The 25,769-nt window shown below is 38.7% G+C and overlaps 1 protein-coding gene across 4 annotated transcripts; it reads right to left on the bottom strand.

Moving 5' to 3' along the window:
- Positions 1-481: 481 nt before the first annotated feature.
- LOC128705906 (glutathione synthetase-like) lies at positions 482-23,983 on the bottom strand. 4 transcript variants are annotated; one of them, XM_070080976.1, is made up of 6 exons: positions 23,853-23,874; positions 12,634-12,749; positions 10,355-10,472; positions 5,989-6,172; positions 5,058-5,133; positions 482-2,761 (listed from the first exon to the last, which is right to left on the bottom strand). In XM_070080976.1, exons 2-6 carry the CDS (start codon positions 12,691-12,693, stop codon positions 2,537-2,539), a joined length of 663 nt encoding a protein of 220 aa, XP_069937077.1. In that variant the 5' UTR covers positions 12,694-12,749; positions 23,853-23,874; the 3' UTR covers positions 482-2,536. The 4 variants fall into 4 exon arrangements, with proteins under 4 accessions (XP_069937077.1, XP_069937078.1, XP_069937076.1 ...); XM_070080977.1 differs by lacking the exon at positions 23,853-23,874 and adding an exon at positions 23,708-23,758; XM_070080975.1 differs by lacking the exon at positions 23,853-23,874 and adding an exon at positions 23,444-23,556.
- Positions 23,984-25,769: the final 1,786 nt, after the last annotated feature.

Below are 25,769 nucleotides of genomic sequence, written 5' to 3'. Positions count from 1 at the left end.
GAATTTAATATTTGGGCATAACAGTTTAATAGCAATTTAAGGAGTTACATTAGAATTGTTTCAAGGAAATACAGTATGCACACAAAAATTTCAAAATTTTTTGTTAAAATTCACTATGTAACAATTTTTCCATTCATCTGCCAAGTTAATCCCCATTTATGGCCCTTTAATTTGCATTGAGTTTCAGTAAAGGTTCAGGTAAATATGAGTAATAGGAAAGAGGTGCTGTATTTGTTTTAAGTGTAAGGCCTGTGTATTGTGTTACAGTCTTGCAGAAAGTGTGTGAGGTCTCCATCAGCATTACTGCGTAGTGTTTTGAAGATGTGGCAATAGCAGCAGGAAGTAAGAATAGCGTTAATATTTAGAACCCCACGCACAAATTTTATAGGCGAGGTATAAGTAAATAAAAGAGTAGCAGTGTGTTAGTAATTTAGACAAGGAACATAATGGTGAATTTTGGAGAGGACGCTAATAGTTGTCGGTACTTATTTGATATGAGCTCGATATGAGCATTAAATTTTAATGCATCATCTTCAAGCAGACCTAGGAACTCACCCTCATCTTAACTCCACTATTTCAGACTTATAAATTTTGATGTCTAACTGCGGACAAAATTTATTCTCAAATTTTATTTAGGTTTCCCTCTATATAATGTCCTGACAGGGTAGTTGAGAAAATGCCATTTATGACTACATTCTATTGTCCGTTTGTTAAGTAGGAATTAACATAGTTTTATGTGAGTCCTCTGAGTCTATGGTGATTAAGTTTATAAAGAATAATATTATGGTCAACCATATCAAAAGCATTATTCAGATCAATCAAACGTCCAATAGTGTATCTGTTTCTTATAAGTAATGATTTTTTAAAAAAGTAACAGTTTCATTAATATTTTATTGGGGATCTGAATTCAAAATAACAAGGAGTGAGCACATTATATTTCAATAAGTACAAGTACAGCTGCTTGTGAATCACATTCTCAAGAATTTTTGATAGTGTTTATAGATTAGATACTGGTCTGCAATTGTTAATATTAGCTAGAGTACCACCTATGTGGATGAATATTATCCTTTTTCCTTTATGAGGTAGTCTGAAAGAATGTGTTATTCAAGTGATTTATTGAAAAGTATTGAAATAAGTGAAGATAGCACATGTGTGCACAACTTTCTTATAAACAATGAAAGGTATTACTTCTATGATACTAGCTGATTATTGTAGTAATTTAATTGATTGATGCATGCTATTTCAGAGGTTGTGGTAGAAGACAAATAGATGGAGCCTAGGTAAATATCAGTCAAAGATCTACTGATGTTTATATTGGTATCTGGGATGCTGTTTGCAAGATTAGTTCCTAGTGAAGAGAAGAAATTGTTTAACCTCAATTACAGTATCAGTAGATGAGGGAATGTTCCTTCGCTCTGGAAGGAAATTTTTTTTTGTTGTTGTTGTTGTTGATTTGAGAGAGGATTGTCAGCTCTTTAGAGTTCTTAAAATTATTAGAAAATAGATTTTGCTTTTGGATCATTTCTATGGAGAGAGAGACTACTCTACACTTGTCACCATTATGTTTCTTATTAACTGATCTGAGGAAGCCCTAGGGAAGCCATGGAATGTTTAGCTTTTTGATAGTTATTTGCAGAGTTATTTGATGAAACTAATTATTAGTAGTGAGTATCTTTGTATCAATTGATATTCGTACATGTGTAATGTAGATTTAATTTGTAAGCTATGCTTTTGGTTGTAATTTAAATGTTAAAATTATTCTTATAAAATAAACAAAGTTGCAACCTGAATGACAATCTACTTGGTAACTATCTATCAAGTTCACAGGCTAAAGGAGGCATAGCCCTGAACAGGAAAAAAAAAAAAATATTAGAAAATCTAATTATGGTGGCAACACCTTTTGGAATTTTGGCCTTGTCAGACTGTTTAAAAATTAATTTCTGCATATTCAAATCTCTTATTTTAGTACCCTCCCTGTACAGAGCAAAGAGTTTTTAGCTTCCAATTTTCTAATACAGTATTTAAAGATGGTATAACATGCTACAATGTACTGTATCCTTATATATAAACTTTCATTCCTCTTTGAGGTAGTTTTCAAAATATGTCAGATTTGGTAGTTTTGTCTTTGCACTTATCCATGCCAATACCATTCCGGTTAAAGTTTTTTTTATTTTATTTTCTCCACATTATTGAGAAACTTTTGATTAGTTAAAAAGTTATATGAATTAGTGCATTCCTGAAGGTACAGCCCTCTTCATTCTATATACACTACGTATTTTAAATAGTGAAAAAATATGGAACTATGTAAACTGATTTATTTCTAAAACAATCACTCAGACAGCAATGAAAATTTATTTGTAAGGACATATTGTATTATAACATGCTATAATATTAAAATATCAGCAAAATTGGTTGAAAAGCAACAGTTCAGGGATATGCGCCCCTTAAAGAGGAATTTTGTTATAATTAAGTTTATGAGTTGAAATTGCAGCTGTTCCAACTTCTTGCTCCAAACTAATTTGCAGGCAGCTCTTGATTATACAAAAGTCCTCTCTAATGCAGTCCCTGTGATTTGTGTAATGTCCTTCGTGTACCTATTGATACTCCCGGAAATTGGTCCCAAGTGGCCAAATCCTGAGGCGATGGTGTTGACCTCCACCTGGTGCCCTGCGACATAAGGCGGGGTCTCGCATAGCTTGCAGCACCCAGCATGGCATTTGGTCAGCATTACATCCGACCGCACCAAGCCCAAACTCAACTCCTAAGTGCAAAGGCATTAGCGAGGAATGTCCAAGAGAAAACAGGACATTCCCCAATGAAAAAAAGAAGTGTGCCAAATTTGAAAACACCCCAGTGACATGCAGCAGTCTCCTCACGTGGCTGGTACTGAAGGATATTAGATGAATTTTATGGTGAATAGAATGAAGGAAATATTATCAATATACTGAATTTAATTATGATAAAGCTAATTATCATCTATTTTAAGTTCAATAGGTATTTCTCAAAAATCAAATATTACAAAAATCATTAATATTTAATTTCTCTTTCTTCTTTATGAAGCTATATTTGTTGACTATAAACTCAATTGAAAACTCTGACCAACAGTTCTTACTTATCTTCAAAATGTGAGGAAAAAATCAGAAAATTTTTAAGACAACTCTTTTTAATACAATATAATAAAAGTTTTAACAACAGCAATAAAAAAAATTGAAAACTTCTGTATGACTCATATTGATAATATTGCCACAATTAATCTTGCTAATTATGTAAGCAAATTCAACCCCTTGTAATTCATATCATACCACAGGGAATTAAAACTGAAATATTATAATAGGAAACTTAACACTTTCAACTGGATGAAAAATCACACAACTTAATTAAATTTTTGCATTTTTAAACTGAGAAAATTATACAGTCAACTTCAAGTACAGTACTTCACCACCACAGGTTATATAAATAAAACTAATCTCGCCTAGATTTTATACTGATGTTATCATTATAGGTACATGAAATTTGATCTGAAGGAAGAAAGGAATAGGTAGCTCCAGTTTTTTGGATTGAGTCACCCCCTGCCTCCTAGAAGGCTTTTTTTTTTCTTTTGTCCATTTACCATTTCCTCTGAGTACTTCCTGGGTCCACTGCTCTAATGGCCAAGTTTCTGACCATATTACCTAGTTGGTAGCCTGGAAAATCAGGCTGTTGGTGCTTACAGCTCCCAGTCTGAGGCAGGCATTACAACCCAGCTGACCAAGAATTTACATTTTTTTTCTTGAAGAGAGTTAGGGATCCATCAGTAATTTCTTTTTTTACTTGATGTGAGGCAATGTATTCTGTTTGCCATAATATTCACATAAAAAGCAAATGATATTTATGATATGCAAATCTACTTGTGTACATGTGCAGTATCATCTACTCAAATAGAGGCTTTTTGTATAAAATGTCCTCCAAACAAACACAAGAGCAACATTAAAAATGTTCTATGCAGATGTTATGCTGTAAAATTATCCTCATCTCAACCTCAGATGTACAAGCAACAATTATTGATTTACTCCTCATGACTCCTCTTACGGGGATATTCATTCTTTTTTTACCTACTCATTCTTACTCTCGTCCTCTCTTTATGTATGTATATTGATGTCAACAAAACCTGCAGCCCAAGTCCATCTGATCAATAGATCAGTCTGTGTATGGGCAAGGTACTCTTTACCTTTCAGTTTTATAATTATTTATCTTCTACATAATGACTTTTTGATAATTTGACATTTTGTGTTATTTAAAAAGTTCAGTATTAAAAAGGCCAATGTTTTATCATATATTATTTTTTATTATAAACGATTTAAAATTTAATTTAATTCAAATTTACTATTCTCTTCATGTATTTGTTATCTTTTTTCACTAGTCATCTTTTCATTACCATTCATTTTAGCACCAACACCACCTCTTCCTCATTAGTTTCACCTACCCTACAGTTTAACAGTTCTTCTCATTACTTTCACATTTATCAATTTCTTTATTGATTCACACATGTTGTTGTCTTCATTCTTAATTCATCTTCTCTTTTAGCTACTTCAATTTAATTATTAGCTGTGGATAACCTACAATTTCAAAATTTTAGGGTTGTGTTACATATACATGTATGATAAATGTTCAATCTATAGAACTACATGCCAACATGGATTAAATTTAGATACAAGCCACAGTGAAAATAAGAAATTGCTTCTACTATGCATGACAAACTATTTGGGGCAGGCACTTGTGCACTTCTATTATACTATTCTTATCAACATATCAGACAATAACCCAGTTCTGCACTATTACTTTCTCATCAACATATCAGACAATACCTCAGTTCAAAGATATCAATTTCTCATCAATGTACAGAATTTGACAATACCCCAGTCAGATATATTCTTCTATATCCACTTATATAAGCTGAAAAAACTATAAAAGAAATAGCTGAATAAGCAAGAAATAATCAAATGGCAGGGTATAGAATTACAAGAGTTTGTTTAGTGCACTGTGTTAGAAGGCTGGTCCAACATCGCAAGCATTCTTACCTGGGTCATCCCCTCATCTCTCACTGTTGTGTATATTTTCCAAAGCCTTGCAGTGAAGTCATCAACCCTAATGGTTCTGTTGAAAAATCATCAAATATGAAACATTACACATTCCTGGATTATATTTATCAATTTGTTTCTTTAATTATAACACACAAAATATACTCTACTGTGATTCTATATAGTCTAAAATAAATTTTATTTGGGAGTTTTCAAGCGATACATATATCATTGTCCTAAATATTTTTTGTTAGCACAAAGGTTGTTTCCCACTAAGGCAGGGTGACCCAAAACAGAAGAAAACTAAACTTTTTCTTCCTTTTACACTTAGTAATTTATACTGGAGATGGGGCTACTAGCCCACTGCTCCTGGCATTTTAGTCACCTCTTGTGACATGCATGGCTTATGGAAGAAGGATTATTCTCTTCATCCCTATGGAGTGTCCTAAACATAACCTGTTAAATTATGAACTAGAAAGTGACATGTTGAGCAACATGTGCATTATTAAAGGCACTAGTATAACATGGTATGTGTAATAAGGAAAAATGTGTAGCATGACATTCTGACTTGTAAGATAGAGGAAACTGTGATATGGTTGAGTAGATAGCTTTCTTATAATGATCCCCTATAAAGAGTAATTTTTATAAATGTGACTGAAAAAGTGCACCAAAACTTTATAGTGCTTGGAGAGGCCTTTATGCACATGTTATTCAATTTTGGAAACATTACACTTGTCCATAGTGCAACTGAAAGCAAATACAATTAATCTTCAAGTAGTTGCAATTTCAATCAATAGAGTGCTCCTAGATTGTTATGTGTAACAATCATACCATTGTGAATTTTAATTTCCATGACAATATTGTAGGAGACTATGAACCACAAAAATTTCAATTTAAATGATAAAAGATTAACACAAAAAAATACACCAACTTTCTAAGACAATTTTCTAAAAACTCATCATCGTGAGCAATATTGTGCATCAGCAGATTGATGAGGGGCTGCAGCTTCACTACACGGTCAAATTCCCGTCTGGGAAAAGCAGAGGGGAGAAGATAGAATGGGGCCATTTGTATAATATCTGGATCATAGCTGTCTCTGTATCGCATTCCCGCACCTGGAAAAAAAATTTGGATTTCATTACTGTAATTACATTCATCATCTTAGGTGTCATTCACATCACATATGCTAATACATGAACATCAAAACTTAAAAAACCTTCTTTCTTAATCCTTAAACGGTTCAAACGTATATATATATGTTCTCTTGCATAATGCCCCAAACGTATGTATACATTTCATTTGTCATTCATTCAACATTGGCACGATAGGCCTGAATCGCCTAGACATGAGAGAATGGGTGTGCACACTCAGTGTATGCCATATGAAAAAAATTGGGGAGTACCTGGGTACCACATGCTCTTTTTTCCTATAAAAAACAAAAAAAAATTCTCAAAATATTCAGGGCGCTGCGCAGGTGAACATATACAGTGGTCCCCCGCTTTTCATAGTTCCCGGCAATCGTAAAATTCGCCAATCGTAGAGGTATTTTCATATAAACATGGACTCGCTTTTCATAGGTTGACTTGCGAGTCGTAGTTCGTCCGGGACGCGTACCTGGCGTGAGCCAGGGCGGCAGCCAGTCTGGCATTGTTTACCAGTGAGTGAAGGTCCCCTCACGTGCTCCAGCGAAATATTTCATAATATTCCATTTATTTTAGTGCTTGCAAGTACTAAATAAGCTACCAGGGCTCCAAAGAAAGCTCCTAGTGCCAAGCCTGTGGTAAAGAAGGTGAGAAATGCGATTGAATTTAAGAAAACCATCATTGAACAATATGAAAGTGGTACAAGTGTGGCCGAACTGTCCAGGATGTATAAGAAACCGTACACAACCTTATGTTCCATAGTGGCCAAGAAAAATGAAATAAAGGATGCTGTTGTTGCAAAGGGAGTAACTATGCTCACAAAAATGAGATCACCAGTACTGGAAGAGGTTGAGAAGTTATTATTGGTGTGGATAAATGAGAAACAATTAGCAGGAGATACTCTTATGACTTCGTTTATTTGTGAAAAGGCTAGGCAGTTGCATGAAGATTTGGTAAAGAAATTGCCTGCAAATAGTGGTGAAGTGAGTGAATTTAAGGCCAGCAAAGGCTGGTTTGAGAGATTTAAGAACCGTACTGGCATACACAGTGTGGTAAGGCATGGTGAGGCTGCCAGTTCGGACCACAAGGCGGCTGAAAAATATGTGCATGAATTCCAGGATTACATAGAGGCTGAAGGACTGAAACCTGAACAAGTGTTCAATTGTGACGAAACAGGCCTCTTTTGGAAGAAAATGCCAAAGAGGACCTTCATTACACAAGAGGAAAAGGCAATGCCAGGACACAAGCCTATGAAAGACAGGCTGACGCTAATGTTCTGTGCTAATGCTAGTGGGGATTTCAAAGTGAAGCCATTACTAGTGTACCATTCTGAAAATCCCAGAGTGTTCAGGAAAAACAATGTTATGAAGAGTAAATTGTGTGTGCTTTGGAAATCTAATAGTTAGGCATGGGTCAAGAGGGAAATTTTCGTCGAGTGGTTCAATGAAGTGTTTGGCCCTAGTGTGAAGGAGTATCTCCTGGAAAAGAAATTGGATCTCAAGTGCCTGCTAGTAATGGACAATGCACCTGCTCATCCTCCAAACTTGGATGACCTAATTTTCGAGGAGTTTGGGTTCATCACAGTAGAGTTCTTGCCCCCGAATACCACTCCTCTCCTCCAACCCATGGACCAGCAGGTTATTGCAAACTTTAAAAAACTCTACACAAAAGCAATGTTTCACAGGTGCTTGACTGTGACCACAGACACTCACTTGACCCTAAGGGAATTTTGGAGAGAACACTTCAGCATCCTCCACTGCATAACCCTTATAGGTATGGCTTGGGAGGGAGTGACTACCAGGACTTTGAACTCTGCCTGGAGAAAATTGTGGCCAGATTGTGTCGACAAGAGGGATTTTGAAGAATTTGGGACTGACCTTAATGAGCCTATGTCTGTTGTAAAATCAATTGTGGCACTGGGGAGTTCCATGGGGTTGGATGTGAGTTTGGAGGATGTGGAAGAATTGGTGGAAGACCACAATGAAGAGCTCACCACTGAGGAGCTGCAAGAGTTTCAGCAGGAAGAGCAACACATCGCAGCTCAGAATCTTGCTGCAGAGGAGGAGGAAGAGAGATGGAAGAAGGTGTCTTCTTCAGAAATTAAAGAGATTTTTACTATGTGGGGTAAGATGGAAAGCTTTATGGAGAAACATCACCCTAACAAGGTTGTTGCAAGCCAGGTTGGCAACATGTACAGTGACAAAGTCTTGGGCCATTTTAGGGAAGTGTTAAAGAGACGCCAGAAACAGAGCTCTCTCCACAGTTATTTTGTGAGACAGGACTCCAGTGATTCTCAAGGTGGTCCTAGTGGCATTAAGAAACAGAGAAAAGAAGCAACCCCAGAAAAGCAAATGGTACCTGAGGTGTTGATGGAAGGGGATTCCCCTTCCAAACTATAAACAATCCACTCTCCTCCTCCAGTCTCTCATACACTAAGAAGAATCTCCAATAAAGGTAAATGTTATGCTGTTAATGTTTCATTCATCATTTCCCATTGTATTGTTTATGTACTACATGCATATTTCATGTTAAAAATTTTTTTGTTTTAATACTTCTGGGTGTCAGGAACGGATTAATTGTATTTACATTATTTCTTATGGGGAAAATTGATTCGTAAATCGTAAATTTTGTTTATAGTAACGGCTCCAGGAACGGATTAATTACGAACAACGAGGGACCACTGTATATACGTTTGGCCCGTTTAAGGGTTAAACAAAATAAAGAGCAGGCATGATAACTAATGTTTGTAAAAATAAATGAAAATAGATAAGATGATATCAACTAAATTCCTCAATGTAATGATAAGGTATTTATGTATGATTACATTTTGGCACGAAATATTTAAAGGCAAGGAAGAAAAATAGGCATCCAGTAGTTTATGGTAATACCCCTTGATTCTGCTGCACTTACTACTGCCAAGCTACTGTTTAAATTCATCTTACAGGAGAAAACTAACAAGTGATGCCAAAGACCACTTACATCATCACCACAATGAGACCAGACCATGACCTACTGGTATTTTATCACTCTCCCCATCACTTTAGTTGTATGTAATGTCTAATTATTCCTTAATTTTCTAACACACTGGCTGTCTCCCACCAAAGTAAGGTGACCCAATAAAGAGGAAACACATTTGCCATCAATCATTCAATCACTGTCTTGCAAGAAGCGTAAAGACATCACAATTCAGATGACTTTCCAAATTGCAACATTCTCACCCCTTCTTCAAAGTGCAGGCACTGTACCTCTCGCCTTTAGGGAAAAACATAATCTCTAGTCAAGGTCTGCTATGCACAAAGTGGCTTCCTACTATACTTGCTGGCTCTGCCTGCCAGCAAGTATAGTAGCCAAGTCTCAGACCAGGTCTCTTAAATTAGAAATGAAATACAGGTTGGCCATCACTAATCTGGCAATCAGTTATCCGGTTGCATCAGGAATTCGGCACTAATTTCGGCGAGCATAATTTCAAATTTTATCATGATATTGACTCAAATCATTACACTCGCTCAAATTTTATCATTATACTTACTCAGAAATTGTGCAGATGGTTGTAAATCCACAGCAGCAAGTCAGTGAAGGAAAAAGCAGTGATGAAAATGAGGAAGATGTAGCAGAAAGTCTCTACTGATGGTTTAATTAAGTTTATTCTAGCCTAACCATTCTGTAATCTGGCAAACTCACTAATCCAGCACACTACAGGTCCCAATGATGCCAGATTAGTGATGGCCAACCTGTACAGAGTTACAGGATTACGAACTCTAAGGAAGGCAAAAGAAAGTAAAAAAAAAAAATGTATATAGTGAATAATTTTTTTTAAAATTTACCTGCCATCTTATATGTTCATAAGATAGTAAAATGAATGATCAGTAATCTACGTGAAAATGCCCTAATTTTAATATATTTACAGCCAGAGATGAGGGTTTAAATCACTGAAAAACAAACAAAGTCAGGTATCAGTGGGTAAACAGAAAAATAAAATAAGTGTTAACAAGTAAATAAAAAAAAAAATTTTAAATGAAATTCGTAATTTTTCAGTCATACTTACTCTATATATACTTTATTCATACCTGTCTCCCTTTATTCCTATATCCCTAATCTATTTATCTTCTTCCTTTTCTCTATTTTATCAGTACTTTTCTGCCTACCCTTACATACCATGCAGAAGAGCAAAGTCTTTGGCTTTTGGGACGATATCATTCAGAATGTCGTCTTGCAGGGGCAGTGGCAGACAGGGCTCCAAGACAGTAGTTGTGATTTTTCTACAAGGTTCCTCCTAAAAGAAAAATGAAGTTTCAAAATGCATAATAAATATTATTTTAAAATAAAAATTATTAAGCATATTACAGTATAAATATTTTAAGATACGTATATTGTACAACTATACCTTAACATGAAAAAATCTGTTTTTATTTATTAAAGGCCTACACAATGTAACTGTAACAGTAATTTAAACAACTTGTAATTTGTTTGCATAATTTTTCATCAGAGCACCAAGTTAAAGGTACCTGCAAGAATAGTCTACATGACACTACTGTACTCTACACGAGACACACATAAGTGCCCCAATAGAAATAAGTCACACTTACTTTGTTGGGTTAGGTGCCCCATGGCCTGGTGGCAAAAGCTCTCACTTCACACGGTGAGGGTCCAGGTTCGATTCCCAGCGAAGGGGTGGAAACATTGGACATGTTTCCTTACACCGGTTGTCTATGTTCGCTCATCAGTAATAATGGATACCTGGGTGTTAGTCGACTGGTGTGGGTCACATCATGGGACAAAACTGACCTTATTTGCCTGAAATGCTCTGCATAACAAGGGGCTTTCTATATAGTAGTATGTCATTGATGTCAGCTAGGCCTGTATACCTTGTACATGTACTTGTAGTAAATAAAGATATTACTATTGTTAGTATATTATCCTAGGCTAAATCTATATACTGGATGTTTTATGCACTCAACATCTGTATGTCTCAAGATAAATACAAATGATCTCACTGACATTACCAGGTCAATGAGACAACTCGCTGATGTCAGTAATCTGAAAAGTTGGTGACTTTGCCAGATACCCCTCTTGAATATTGTAAAAAAAAAAATGTATGTTATTTACACTAAGCCTAAACAGAAGCTTAGTTACTCATTTACTAGAGCCATGCATACATTTGTGGGTGGCACATGGCTTAGTGGTAAATGCTTAAAGCTCATACATATTTCTAAACATTTATAACTGTTCTATATAGTACTGTACTGGTGTAAGTCACAAGGAATTGAAACTAGGATAAGCCAGTAAAATCAAATAATGTAAATTATTTCCACTGGAGTGCTTTCAGGCTTACAAGCGAGTGATAATATCATTACTATTTCTATAAGTACATGTACAAGGTATACAGCTGACATCAGTTACATACTATACAGAAAGCTCCTTGTTATCTGGAGTTTATCTGGAGAGAGTTCCGGGGGTCAACGCCCCCGCGGCCCGGTCTGTGACCAGTCGACTAACACCCAGGTACCCATTTTACTGATGGGGAACATAGACAACAGGTGGAAAGAAACACGTCCAATGTTTCTACTCTGGCTGGGAATCGAACCCAGGCCCTCACCGTGTGAAGCAAGAGCGTTAACCACCAGGCCACCAGAGCCAAAGCAAAGCATTTCGGGCAAATCAGATAAATTTTGTCCCAGGATGCAACACACACCAGTCAACTAACACCCAGGTACCCATTTTACTGATGAGTGAACATGGACAACAGGTGTAAGAAAACAAGCCCAGTTTTTCCACCCTTGCCGGGAACTGACACCAGACTCTCAGCGTATAAAGTGAGAGCTTTGCCTACCAGGCCTGTGGCCTGGTAGGCCCATCTTCTTAGTGGTAAACACTGTACTTACATGTTAAAAATATTTGCATTCTTTTATGACTGTTCAGCAATATTTTACTGACATTACAATTAAGATCAATTCCTTATACATACATGTATACTGTATACACATTAATGTACAATTATTACATTTATTTGGCTGAAATTGATGTATAGTATTTAGTCTTGGTCAATGCTATCTTAAACTATACAGTTTCTAGAAAACTATAATACAAGTCTGGCCTGAATTACATTCTAGTATATCATTCATTATACAGTATTGTGTAAGTAAACACATCTTCGACCTTGAAATATACAAGTCATTCCATTCTTACATAACACAGAGAGTACATATCTCTCATGTCACTAATTGTAATATGTACATCTCCAAGCATTCAAGCTTTAATTACTGTATTATTATTATTATTATTATTATTATTATAATATACTTGAGGAAGAGTTCAATTCAAAGGGGTCAAACAAAGCCTGAGAAATTTAAGAAAATCATTTGATTTTGGGAGACATGATAGTTCCAGGTCCTTGGATCAAAAACTCTTCACCCTCATATAGAATTAAGGCTTACCTTGTTATCAGTATCCTCCTTGCAACAGTTGTGGCAATCATTGTTACACTCTGCCATCATAATGCACAGTAGCTGTTGCTGACACTGCTGTTGGCAATGATGCTCACTCACTCTTTCTAAAGTCAAAGAAATTTAAAAATATCAACTTTTCTCTGGGATTATATTTATTTACCCATTTTTGGGGGGAAATTCCTTTGTAGAATAATTCCAAAAACTATTACCATGCAACTATTTTTAAATTAACTATTTTTTTTTCCAAGGAATAAACTTGTAACTTGTATCTTAACTACAGAATGGGTGGAGCTCAAACCAATAGCAGAATATCCTGCTACAAATTTTGTCAGGTTTGGGTAATTTTCACATGTGTTAGTATGATACTTGTATCTATGTGCACCTGTACCTAAATAAACTTACTATCTATATAGTATGTCATTGATGTCAGCTAGGTCTATATAAGATGTATCAGGTACTTCTAGAAATAATAATAATAAAAATAATAATAAGTAGTAGTAGTAGTAGTAGTAGTAGTAGTAGTAGTAGTAGTAGTAGTAGTATGGAGGTGGAGTGGGGTGGTATGGTGGTGTATGTGGTAGTGGTGGTGTAGTGGTGGTGGTGTATGGTGGGGTGGTATAGGTGGTGGTATAGGTGGTAGGTGGAGTGGTATGGTGGTGGTGGTGTGGTGGTGGTGGTGGTGGTGTAGTGGTGGTGTGGTATGGTGGTGGTGGTGGTATGGTGGTGGTGGTGATAGTGGTAGTGGTGTGGTGGTGGTGGTGTAGGTGGTGGTGGTGAGAGTATGGTGGTGGTGGTAGTGGTGGTGGTGTGGTGGTGGTGGTGGTGGTGGTGGTGGTGGTGGTGGTGGTGGTGGTGTGGTGGTGGTGGTGGTGGTGGTGGTATGGTGGTGGTGGTGGAGTAGTGGTGGTGGTGGTGGTGGTGGTGGTGTGGTGGTGGTAGTGGTGGTGGGATGGTGGTGGTGGTATGTGGTGGTATGTGGTGGTGGTAGGTGGTGGTGGTAGGTGGTGGTATGTAGTGGTAGGTGGTGGTAGTGGATGGTGGTAGTGGTGGATGGTATTGGTGGGAGGTGGTAGGTGGTGAAGTGGGGATGGTGGTGGAGTGGTGTGGTGGTGGTGGTGGTGGTGGTGGTGGTGTGGTGGTGAGTATGGTGGTGGTGGTGGATGGTGGTGTGGTGGTGTATGGTGGTGGTAGGTGGTGGTGTGGTGGTGGTGGTGTGGTGGTGGTAGGTGGTGGTGGTGTGGTGGTGGATGGTGGTGGTAGTGGTGGTTGGATGGTATGGTGGATGGTATGGTGGTGGTGGTGGTGGTAGTGGTAGGTGGTGTGGTGGTCAGGTAGTAGGTGGTGGTATGGTGGTGTGGTGTGGTGGTGGTGGTGTAGTGGTGGTATAGTGGTGTAGTGGTGGTGGTGTAGGTAGTGGTGTGTAGTGGTGGTGGTGGTAGTAGTGGTGGTAGTAGTGGTGTAGTAGTAGTAGTAGTAGTAGTAGTAGAGTAGTGTAGTAGTAGTGAGTATAGTAGTAGTAGTATGTATAGTATAGTATGTGTAGTAGTAGTAGTAGTGTAGTAGTAGAAAGTGTCCTTGGCCCTCTTCTCTTTCTCCTATACATAAATGACCTACAAATGTCTTCCCAATATCAAACCCACCCACTTTTGCAGATGACACTACATCGTCTTCTCTCACCCGAGCCCAGTCACGCTAGCCAATACTGTAAACACCGAATTACAGAAAATATCTACCTGGATGAGGACTAACAAACTTACACTAAACATTGACAAAACCTACTTCATTCAGTTTGGTAACAGAGCTACAGATGTACCTCTTAATATAACGATAAGCGGATCACCTATCCACAAAGCTAACAGAGGGAAAATTCTTAGGAATCCACCTCGATAATAGACTCAAATTTCATACACATGTACAACAAATTTCTAAGAAAATTTCCAAGACTGTAGGCATACTATCGAAGATGCGGTGCTATGTTCCACAGTCAGCCCTCCTGGCCCTTTATCACTCTCTTATTTACCCCTATCTCACCTATGGAATTTGTGCATGGGGCTCAACAACAATTAACCATCTCAGACCACTAATTACCCAACAAAAGGCTGCAGTTAGAATGATAACAAATTCTCACTACAGCCAACACATCCACCAATATTCAAAACACTCAACCTACTCACCATACAAAACATCCATACTTATTATTGCACCTATTACATACATAGAACACTTAACTCTGATATTAACCCTCCCCTCAAACATCTCCTTGCCAACCTCAACAGAACACATGACCATAACACAAGGCACAGACCACTCTTTGATGTTCCTCGTGTCCATCTCACGCTATGCAAAAACTCAATGCACATAAAAGGCCCTAAAATCTGGAATTCATTACCTGTAAATATAAAAGAAACACTACCTGTTTATAAATTCAAGTCTCTTCTCAAAGTTCACTTACTCACTCAAAACCAAATAAATACTGAATAACTGAACCTTATAAATTGTGTATCCAAAATGTTACTCACAATTATATCACATAAATGTTAAACCTAGGACCCAATCTAACTTTATTTTTTTAAATACACTACCTAACAGAATACTCCATTCTATTGAATGAACAGCAATGCATGCAACCATATGACCTGTCTTTGTAATATTCATTTGTGCTTTATAGTTATCTGTTTACAATAATGTCTTATCACTGATTTCATCAATGCTTAGTTAATCTTAAGTTAATTTTAAGCCAGCCCGTAATGCTATGCATATAAGTGGCTTTGGCATGCTACTCTTACCTGTATTTTTTTGTACCTCTGTATGTATGCTAAAATTTCTAAATAAATAAATAAATAAATAGTAGTAGTATGTGTAGTAGTATGTATATGTAGTATGAGTAGTAGTAGTAGTGTAGTGTGTTGGTAGTGTTATGTAGTGCTGATGTAGTATGTGGTGATGTGGTGGTGTTGGTGGAGGTATGAGTGGTGGTATGGTGGTGTAGTGGTGGTAGGTGGTGGTGGTGGTGGATGGTGGTGGTGGTAGGTGGTGGTGGTGGGGTGGTGTATGGTGGTGGTAGGTGGTAGGTGGATGGTATGGTGAGTGGTGGTGGTGTATGGTGGTGGTGGTAGTGGATGGTGGTGGTGGTATGGTGGTGGTGGTGTAGTGGTAGGTGCTATGGTAGGTGGTGCTGGTGTGGTGATGTATGGTGGTGGTGGTATGGTGGTGGTGGATGGTAGTGGTGGAGGTGGATGGTAGGTGGTGGTAGGTGGTGGTATGGTGGTAGTGGTGGTGGTAGGTGCTGTGTGGTGGTGGTGTGGTTGGTTATGGATCAAAGGAAGGCGGTAGGCCACAAGGGTGTGCAGGCGCTGGTGGTGGTGTATGGTGGTGGAGGTGGTATGGTGGTGGTGGTGGTGTGGTGGTGGTGAGTGGTGGTGGTGTGGTGGTGGTATGGTGGTGGTGGTGGTGGTGGTATGGTGGTGGTGGGTGGTATGGTTGGTGATGGTGGTAGGTGGTGGTGGTGGTAGTGGTTAGGTGGTGGTGGAGGTATGGTGGTGGTGGTATGTGGATGTGGTGGTATAGTGTGGTGGTGGAGTATGGTAGTGGTAGTGGTATAGTAGTGGTAGTGGTATGTGGTATGGTATGGTGGTATGGTAGGTGAGGTATGTGGTGGTGGTGTGGTGGTAGTGGTAGTGGTGTGGTAGGTGGTGGTGGTGGTGGTGGTGTATGGTGTGGTGTAGTGGTAGTGAGTATGTGGTGGTAGGTGGTGATGGTGGAGGTGGTGGTGGAGGTATGGTGGTGTATGGTGGTAGGTGGTGGTGGTGGTGGAGGTGGTGGTGGTAGTAGGTGGTGGTAGGTGGTGTGGTGTAGTGAGTATGTGGTGGTAGGTGAGGTGAGTATGGTGGTAGGTAGGTGGTATTGAGTAGTGGATGTAGTGGTAGGTGGTATGGTGGTAGTATGGGGTGGTGGTAGTGAATAGGTGGTATGGTGGTGGTGGTATGGTGGTGGTGGTAGTGGTGGTGGTGGTATTGGTGGTGGTGAGTGGTGGTATGATGGTGGTGGTGTATGGTAGTGGTGGTATGGTGTGTGGTGGGTATGGTGGTAGGTGGGTGGTGGTAGGTGGTATGGTGGTGGTGGTGGTAGGTGGTATAGTGGTATGGTGTGGTGGTGGTGGTATGTGGTAGGTTAGGTGGTGGTATGGTGTGGTAGGTGGTGGTGGTAGTGGTAGTGGTATGGTGGTAGTGGATGGTGGTAGTGGTATAGTGGTATTGGTGGTAGTTGGTAGGTGGTGGTATGGTGTAGTGGTGGTGGTAGGTGGTGGTGGTGGGTATAGGTGGTAGTGAGTGGTATGGTGGTAGTGGTAGGTGGTATGGTGTGGTAGGTGGTATGGTGGTGGTATGGTAGTGGTAGTGGTATGGTATGGTGGTATGGTGGTGGTAGTGGTAGTGGTATGCCAGTGGTAGGTGGTAAGTATGTGGTGGTGGTAGGTAGTAGTGGTGGTAGTGGTATGGTGTATTAGTGGTAGTGGTGGTGGTAGTGGTTGTTAGTGGTGGTATGGTGGTGGTAGGTGGTGTATGAGTGGTGAGTATGGTGGTGGTATAGTGGTAATGGTATGGTGGGGTGGAGTGGAGTGGTAGTGGTGGCAGTGGTGGGTATGGTGGTGGTAGGTGGTGGTAGGTGGTGGTAGGTGGTGGTGGTATGGTGGTGGTGGAGTGGTGGTAGGTGGTGGTGGTGTGGTGGTGGTGGTATGGTGGTGGTGGTATAGTAGTGGCAGGTAGTAGGTGGTGGTGGTGGTAGTGGTGGTAGGCGGTAGGTGAGTGGTGGTATGGAGGTGGTGGTGGTGGTGCAGTGGTGGATAGTGGTGGTAGGTGGTATGGTAGGTGGAGTGGTGGTGGTATGGTGGTGGTGGTATGGTAGGTGGTGGCGGTGGTAATTGCTATGGTGTGGTAAGGTGGTATGGTGGATGGTGGTGGTATGGTGGTATGGTGGTAGGTGGTGAGTATGGTGGTGGTGGTATGGTGGTGGTATGGTGGTGGTGGTATGGTGCTAGTGGTATGGTGGTATGGTGGGGTGGTGGTATGGTGGTGGTGGTGGCGGTATGGTGGTGGTATGGTGGTGGTGGTGACGGTGTATGGTGGTGGTGGTAGGTGGTGGTGGTGGTATGGTGGTGGTGGTATGGTGGTGGTGGTGTAGTGGTGGTATGGTGGTGGTGGTGGTAGGTGGTGTATGGTGGTGGTAGTGGCATGGTGGTGGTAGGTGGTAGGTGGTGGTATGTGGTGGTGGTGGTGGTGGTATGGTAGTAGTGGTGGTGGTGGTGGTAGGTGGTGGTGGTGGTAGTAGTGGTAGTGGTGGTGGTGGTAGGCGGTGGTGGTATGGTGGGTATGGTGGTAGTGGTAGTGGTATGTGGTAGTGGTTGTATGGTGGTGGTATGGTATTAGTAGTGGTGGTGGTAGTAGTAGTATGAGTATGGAGTGGTGGTAGTGGTAGGTGGTAGGTAGGTAGTGGTGGTGTGGTGGTGGTGGTAGGTGGTGGTAGGTGGTGGTGGTGGGTAGTAGTAGTAGTAGTAGTAGTAGTAGTAGTAGTAGTAGTATAGTAGTATAGTAGTAGTAGTATAGTAGTAGTATAGTAGTAGTTCAATTCAATTCAAAGTTTATTCTCTATAAAGATTACAATGTTGAATTTACAGAATTTGGTTGTTGTGTGGTTTACATGTAGTTAAATAATGATTACAGAGTGTACCACCAGAAAGCCTAGCATGGCTAGGTATTTCGGGCAGACTTAGTTTAATTCTTTATTTTAAAATATTACAAATTATGAGATAAGTTGGTATTATGGCTAAGTGACTAAATACTAGTTAGTGAGTTTAGCAATGTGAATGCTTTTGTTTTGGCACAGTACATAGTTTCAGTATTGGAGTATCATAGGATTCATTATTTTAAGATTGAGATTAATATTTCTGTTTATGGTCAAATGGGTGAGTGAGTATAAGTGTAGTTAGTTGATGGGGTTTATCAGGGAGATAAGATGTTTTCTAATGGTAGTTTTGAAGGTGATGAATGTGTCTGCAGTTCTAGAGTTCTCAGGTAGGGTGTTCCAGATTTTAGGGCCTTTGACATACATTGAATTTTTGTAAAGGTTTAGTCGGACATGGGGAATGTCGTAGAGATGTTTGTGTCTGGTGTTATGCCTGTGGGTTCTGTCACAACTATCAAGAAAGCGTTTTAGGTCAAGGTTGATATTGGAGTTTAAGGTCCTGTAGATGTAGATTGCACAGTAGTAAGTGTGGATGTACTGAACAGGGAGTAAGTTTAGATCTATGAAGAGTGGGGGGGTGTGTTGCCAGGGATGGGATTTAGTGATTATTCTTACTGCAGCTTTTTGTTGGGTTATTATTGGCTTTAGGTGTGTTGCTGCAGTTGATCCCCAAGCACAAATAGCATAGGTGAGGTATGGATAAATAAGTGAGTGGTATAGTGTGAGAAGGGCATTTTGCGGCACGTAGTATCGTATCTTGGAGAGGATCCCAACTGTTTTGGATACTTTTTTGGTTATGTGTTGGATATGGGTGCTGAAATTCAGGTTGTTGTCAAGGTATTGGCCTAGGAATTTGCCCTCATTATGTCTGGTAATTAGAGTGTTGTCGATCTTAATGTTAATTTGTGCATCTCCTGCTCTGCTACCAAACATAATATAGTAGGTTTTGTCAGTGTTAAGCATAAGTTTATTGGCTGTCATCCAAGTCGATATTTTGATCAGCTCCTCATTAACAATGGTGTTGAGGGTGACAAGATTAGGGTGAGAGATGACATAAGTCGTGTCGTCAGCAAAGAGAATGGGTTTCAGGTGTTGGGATACGTTTGGAAGATCAATGATGTATATGAGGAAGAGCAGGGGACCAAGGACACTTCCCTGCGGAACTCCAGTATCAAGTGGCCGTGTTGTTGATGCTGTGTCTTTAATGGTAACATACTGATACCTATTAGTAAGGTAAGATTTGAAATAAGCAAGCGCATGGCCTCTTATACCGTAATGGTCAAGTTTGTGGAGTAGGATGTCGTGGTCTACTGTGTCAAAAGCTTTTCTTAGGTCAATAAAAATTCCTAGTGGATATTCCTTATTTTCCAATGCTGTGTAAAGCAGATCTAGCATTTTTATGATTGCATCATTAGTGCTTTTATTTTTCCTAAATCCAAATTGGCAGGGGTTGAGTATGTTTTGTGCTGTTATAAATGAATATAGTCTCCTGTGCACGAGTTTCTCAAAGATTTTAGATAGCAATGGTAAGTTTGATATTGGCCTATAGTTGTTTAAGTCTGTAGGGTTACCACCTTTATGTACTGGTGTAACCCTTGCCATCTTGAGTAGTTTCGGGAAGGTGCTAGTTTCTAGTGACTTGTTAAAAAGTAATGAAATAGCATGCGAAAGGATATGGGCCGCTCGCTTGTACAGTAATGGTGGGACATTAGACAGATTCCCTGAGTTGTTTTTAAGTGACTTTATAATCTCGGTGACTTCCGAGGGCTCAGTTGGTGCAAGATAGAAGGAATCTGGAAAATTCCCATCTAGGTAGTTCCCGGCATGGGCATTAGTATGTGGGATTTTATTGGCGAGATTAGATCCTATGGTTGAGAAGAAGTCGTTTATCTTGTTAGCTGTGTCAGTGGGATGTAGTGGTGTTTCATTAGGTTTAGTTAGGACAATATTCTTGGTTTTTTTCAGTTTGTGGGTCCCTAGAATCTGAGAGAGTGTTTTCCAGGTCTTTTTTATATCTCCTCTAATGTCTGTGAATCTACTGGAGTAGTATAATTGTTTGGCTTTCTTTATTACTTTGGTGAGAACTGATGAATAGTGTTTAAGAATATCTTTGTGTATTAAGCCCTGTCTATATTGCTTTTCATATTGTTGTTTCTTGTCAATGGATTTCAGAATGGTGCTGGTTAGCCATGGGCAACCAAGCCGTTTGTTTGTGATCTGTTTCGTTTTTATAGGACAATGTTTGTTGTATAGTCTAAGTAATTTGTTAAGAAAAATGTCTGTCCAGTCATCAATACCATTGGCCTTGGAGAATTCTGTAGGCCAGTCAACAATCTCTAGGTCAGTTGTGAGCTTCCTTATTGAGGCCTCGTCATGGAGTCTAAATGAGACTTAGTTGTATTCAAGTGGTGGTTTATTAATGTTTGTCAGGAGGAAGGTAGGGTAGTGGTCTGTAGTGTTATCTGTGATTATCCCTGATTTAAGGGGTCTAGTATATTGGTCCATATGTGGTCTATTATGGTTGCACTTGTCTCAGTGAGCCTGGTTGGTTTAGTTATTGTTGGTATGAGAAGTGTGTTGTTCATATTGTTGATGAAATCAGTTACAGGCTGATCATCTAGTAAGCCAAGGTTGATGTTGAAGTCTCCAGCTAAGAGAAGGTGGTGCTTATTCATTTGTCTGTTTGTTATTAGTGACTTTAATTTCTCACTGAAATTTGGGATGTTTGTGTGAGGTATCCGGTAAATGGCACCGATTGTTATAGGTGTCTTAAGGTTTTTTACAGTAAAATTAGCAAAAATGTATTCCCCATATTCATCACTAAAGCAAGTGGTGCTAATACAAGATAATTGGTTAGAGTAATAGATTGCAATACCACCCCCAACTTGGTTTGGTCTGCAGTTGTGAATTGCTGTGTATCCTGGTAGAGGGTAGATATCTATTGTGTCCTGCTTAAGCCAGGTCTCAGTAAGAATAATACAGGAGAAGGGTGTCTTTAGTGATTCAAGGAGTGCCAGGAGGTCATCATAGTGTTTGCTTAAGGACCTGATGTTGTAGTTAAGTACTGATAGGCTTTTAGCATTGTTTAGGATAGTGCTGGCTTGTGATGCTGTGTAATAAAGGCAGTTACTTTCCAATAGGTTTTGATTGGGTGTCAGATTATGGAGGTTTAGATCAGGGTCAACGTGATCAATCATCTTCTAGGTTTAAATTATGGTTATTTATATCCTGAGTTATGTGTTGAGTTCTAGTACTGATATCTGTAGTGGTGGGAAGCTTGGATAAGTATATAGCTAGAGTATTTTGGTCATATAGAGTATAGTCACTACTACACATAATGAAGTTGATGTTGTCTATGTGTTGTGCTGGAATGAACTAAAGTACAACTAGGTATAAACTAGTAATATAAAAATACAAATTTAAAATAGAACAAGACTCACTTGTAATTGCACTAAGGTCTAATGTAATGACTTTTGTGGAGTCTATGTTTTGAATTAGAATGAGCTATAGTACAACTAGATTTAATCTAATAATATAAAAATACAAATTAAAAATAGCACCAGTCTCTCACTAGTAATTGCAATATGGTCTAATATAATGAATTTGGTATTGACTATAGTACAACTGAGTTTAATCTAATAATATAAAAAAGGCACAAGACTCTCAATTGTAATTGCACTAAGGTGTTATATAAGTTGTTTACAAGAATTAGAGTATAACTAGATTTAAATTGACAAGATAAAATATACAAGTTAAGGTAGCAAAAGAATAAAAAAAAGTAGAAAAAAAAAAAAGATATATGAGGTAGTTGGTACTAGTTAGCAAAAGATAGTTAAGGGCCTTGAACAATAATATAATTGAAATATACACTAATTGCACACACAATATAGTCACTAAGATATGAAAACAATCTTAGAGTAGGAATTATAATATAAACTTATAATATAAAAATACAAATTGAAATGGTACTTGTAATTGCACAAGAGTCTGGTATAGGTTGTTGACAAGATCAAGAGTATAACTAGATTTAAATTGACAAAATAAAATTCACAATTAGTATAGTAGTAGTAGTAGTAGTAGTATAGTAGTAGTAGTATAATTGTACTTATGTGTATCCACCTAAGGTTAAGTGAACACAGTATTTACAGTAGGTGGTCAGTGCTCAAACATCTCATATAACAAAATTTGTTTCTATAAGTGGAGAACTGTACATTATAAAATTAGGGTGACTGATATAGAATAAGAACAAGAAATTTATTTTGACGTGATACATAGTTGTACAAAGGAGTATAGCAGTTGGGTGTAATATGCCAAAAGCCCCTTTGCATGCGGAGCAATGCGGGCGAACTTAATACTAACTTAAGTAAGGCAATAACAGATAATTATATGGACAAGGCATTCTGGGTAGTATTAACAGTGTGGAACTTACTGCCTGACCATGTCAAGGTAAATATTAACAAAAGCCAGTGGAAATAAGTCACTCTGACTTTTTTTTTTTTGGGGGGGGGGGGTTTATCCTAGGTATTCTACACACATGCTGTCATGCTAATTTATGTTTAAAAAAAATATCGTACATGATAGCATATGTGAAGATTACCTAGGATAATTTATGATAATTTATGTATCTGTATTTCTGTATACCTGTATCTGAATATACTTGACTAATAAAAAAAAAAACAGTGAGTAAAGCCACAATAGAGGAATGTGATTTCTATCATAGTTAACACTTGTGTCATGTTATATTCAGCTGATCTCTTCCTTTTAAGTGATAATGTAACTTAATTTTCACATATTTAATTTACTCCATTTCATCACTATAATATCTATTATTATTCTAATTCGTTTTCATACATTTGATTTACCATTTCATTCTTACTGATAATATTCTTATTTCATGTATCTAATAGAGCTACTGAAATTATTATTATAATCAAAACAAAGCGCTAAACACACAAGGGTCACACAGCCAGGCTACTAAATGCAAAATATTTCAAGGAAATCGAGAGAAATTATTATTATAATCAAGGGGGAGTACTAAACCCGTAGGATTATGTAGCACCTGTGGGCGGGATGTGGAAGGTATTCAGGCTTAATTCAGGGAACTGGAGCACAGATCAAATTCCCTAGATCAAGAGCCCCTCACCAGCATCAAGGAACCTTCTTTGAGGGGAATCGAGGGAGAAAAAGTCAGTTTCTGGATAATCCTGGGCCATTTACGCGTATGTTACTATTCAATAAGTAATCGTAAAAGTAGTGGTTATTATGCATATGTTACTATGTTAAGACAATTGTAAATCATCCCTAAAACTGTGTAAACTTGTACCTAAATCCTCTACAAAGAAATAAATCTCAATCTTTAAGGGCTCCACCCCAATGGAAATGTCACTCCGTCTGACTCTTTTGGGTTATCCTGGGTAATTTACACATATGTTACGATGTACGATAATTGTATTTAAGTGTACCTGTACCTAAATAAACTCACTTCTTCAGGTTAATGCAGTGAGACTGTGAATATTGTACACGACGTTGTTGGGATTGTTAAGGGCACCGTGGCTTATGTCTGTTTTTTGAACCCTTGTTCCCGGGTGTCTGAGGACAATGTGTGTCACTGGACCCATTATGTACCTCTGTAATCTGTAAATACCTTTGTAATTTGTCATGATTGGGACCAGATCTACCTGGAGTTCATTACATTTGTATCTTGCTCAGCTATCAAAACTTTGGGGTCCAGTCCCTGGACCCATTATGTACCTCTGTAATCTTTTGACTACCGCTCACTGGATGGGTATGGGGTACATAAATATATTTAACTTATTGGGTGATAACTAGATGTACTCATCTATATGTGGTGGCAGGGAGTCGATTCACAGCTCCTGGACCCCGCCCTTTCGCTGGTCGCTAGCCGAAATTAGTCAAGGACCCCACCTGAAATAGCAAGGACCCCAATGGAAATAACAAGGACCCCAATGGAAATAGCAAGGACCCAAATGGAAATAACTAGGACCCCAATGGAAATAGCAAGGACCCAAATGGAAATAACAAGGACCCCAATGGAAATAGCAAGGACCCAAATGGAAATAACTAGGACCCCAATGGAAATAGCAAGGACCCCTATGGAAATAAGAACCCCAATGGAAAAAGCAAGAACCCCAATGGAAATAACAAGGATCCCAATAGAAATAACAAGGACCCCAATGGAAATAACCAAGGACCTCAATGGAAATAGCAAGAACCCCAATGAAAATAATAAAGGACCCAATGGGAATATCAAGGACCCCAATGGAAATATCAAGGACCCCCAATGGAAATATCAAGGACCTCAATGGAAATATCAAGGACCAGAAAAAAACAATCAAGGACCCCAATGAAAATAACAAGTAATCAACCCAACTTCTGTCAAAACAAGCTGGACCATCTTGTAACCAAGCTAGCTTATATGCTTAGTTCTGGCAGGGCTGCATCTGCTCTTGTTGCCACCTCCCTAGTTAAGAACGATAATAAATTTGTTGAGTTAGGCATAAGAATTAACAACTGGGCGTCTACACTGCAAACTGAATTGTTTGCAATCCTAATGGCGCTAAAGCTAACCTATGACACTGAGCTTGACTCTATCATCATTACTGATTCTATGTCATCATTGAAGGCTCTTGGCTCATATAATGACTCCAACAACATGCTCATTGGGGAAGCCAGGTATAGATACTCAAAAATTAGGGACAAAGGAATTAATGTACAATTGCTATGGATCCCAACACACATTGGATTACTCCTTCATGATAAAGTTGATATGTTAGCCAAGAAGAGTATCGAGAAGGAGAATGTAGAATATAACTTTGGTATAACTGTGTCTAGCATTAGGAATAATATTAGGAGAGAAGTAAATAATGAAAATGATTGTTATAGGAATGCAGTTAGAAGCCTGAGTAGATCTATAACCCACTATGATAACATGAACGTAGATAAGTATGTTTATGGAGCAACTTGCAATGTGAACAGACTGACTGATGTTGTAGTGGCCAGGTTTAGGCTTGGTTACAAGTACTTCTGGCAGTTTGGGAGACACACAGATGATGATCAAACTAAATGTAAATTATGTGATCAGGCATATGGTCACTCTCTTGAACACTATGTGCTTAATTGTCCACTTATTGAGGAATACAGAGACAGACAGTATAATAACCTATGTGACATGTCAAGATATCTTATTAATGAAAATAAGATACCAGATATACTAAGCAAATTTCCTAAATTTGCTTGTAACAGATAAGTGAACTATAGATATGTAGATATAAATCCATATGTATTCCTGTTAACCCTTTGGGGCCTAGTTCCTAGGCCTTTTGTGTATCCATATGCTCTCGCGCTACCGTCCACAGGATGGATAT

The sequence above is a fragment of the Cherax quadricarinatus genome, unplaced genomic scaffold, assembly GCF_038502225.1.
Source record: "Cherax quadricarinatus isolate ZL_2023a unplaced genomic scaffold, ASM3850222v1 Contig1389, whole genome shotgun sequence".
Lineage (NCBI taxonomy): Eukaryota > Metazoa > Arthropoda > Malacostraca > Decapoda > Parastacidae > Cherax > Cherax quadricarinatus.
The sequence above is the reverse complement of the archived record's forward strand: the minus strand, read 5'-3'. Positions and strand labels throughout refer to the sequence as shown.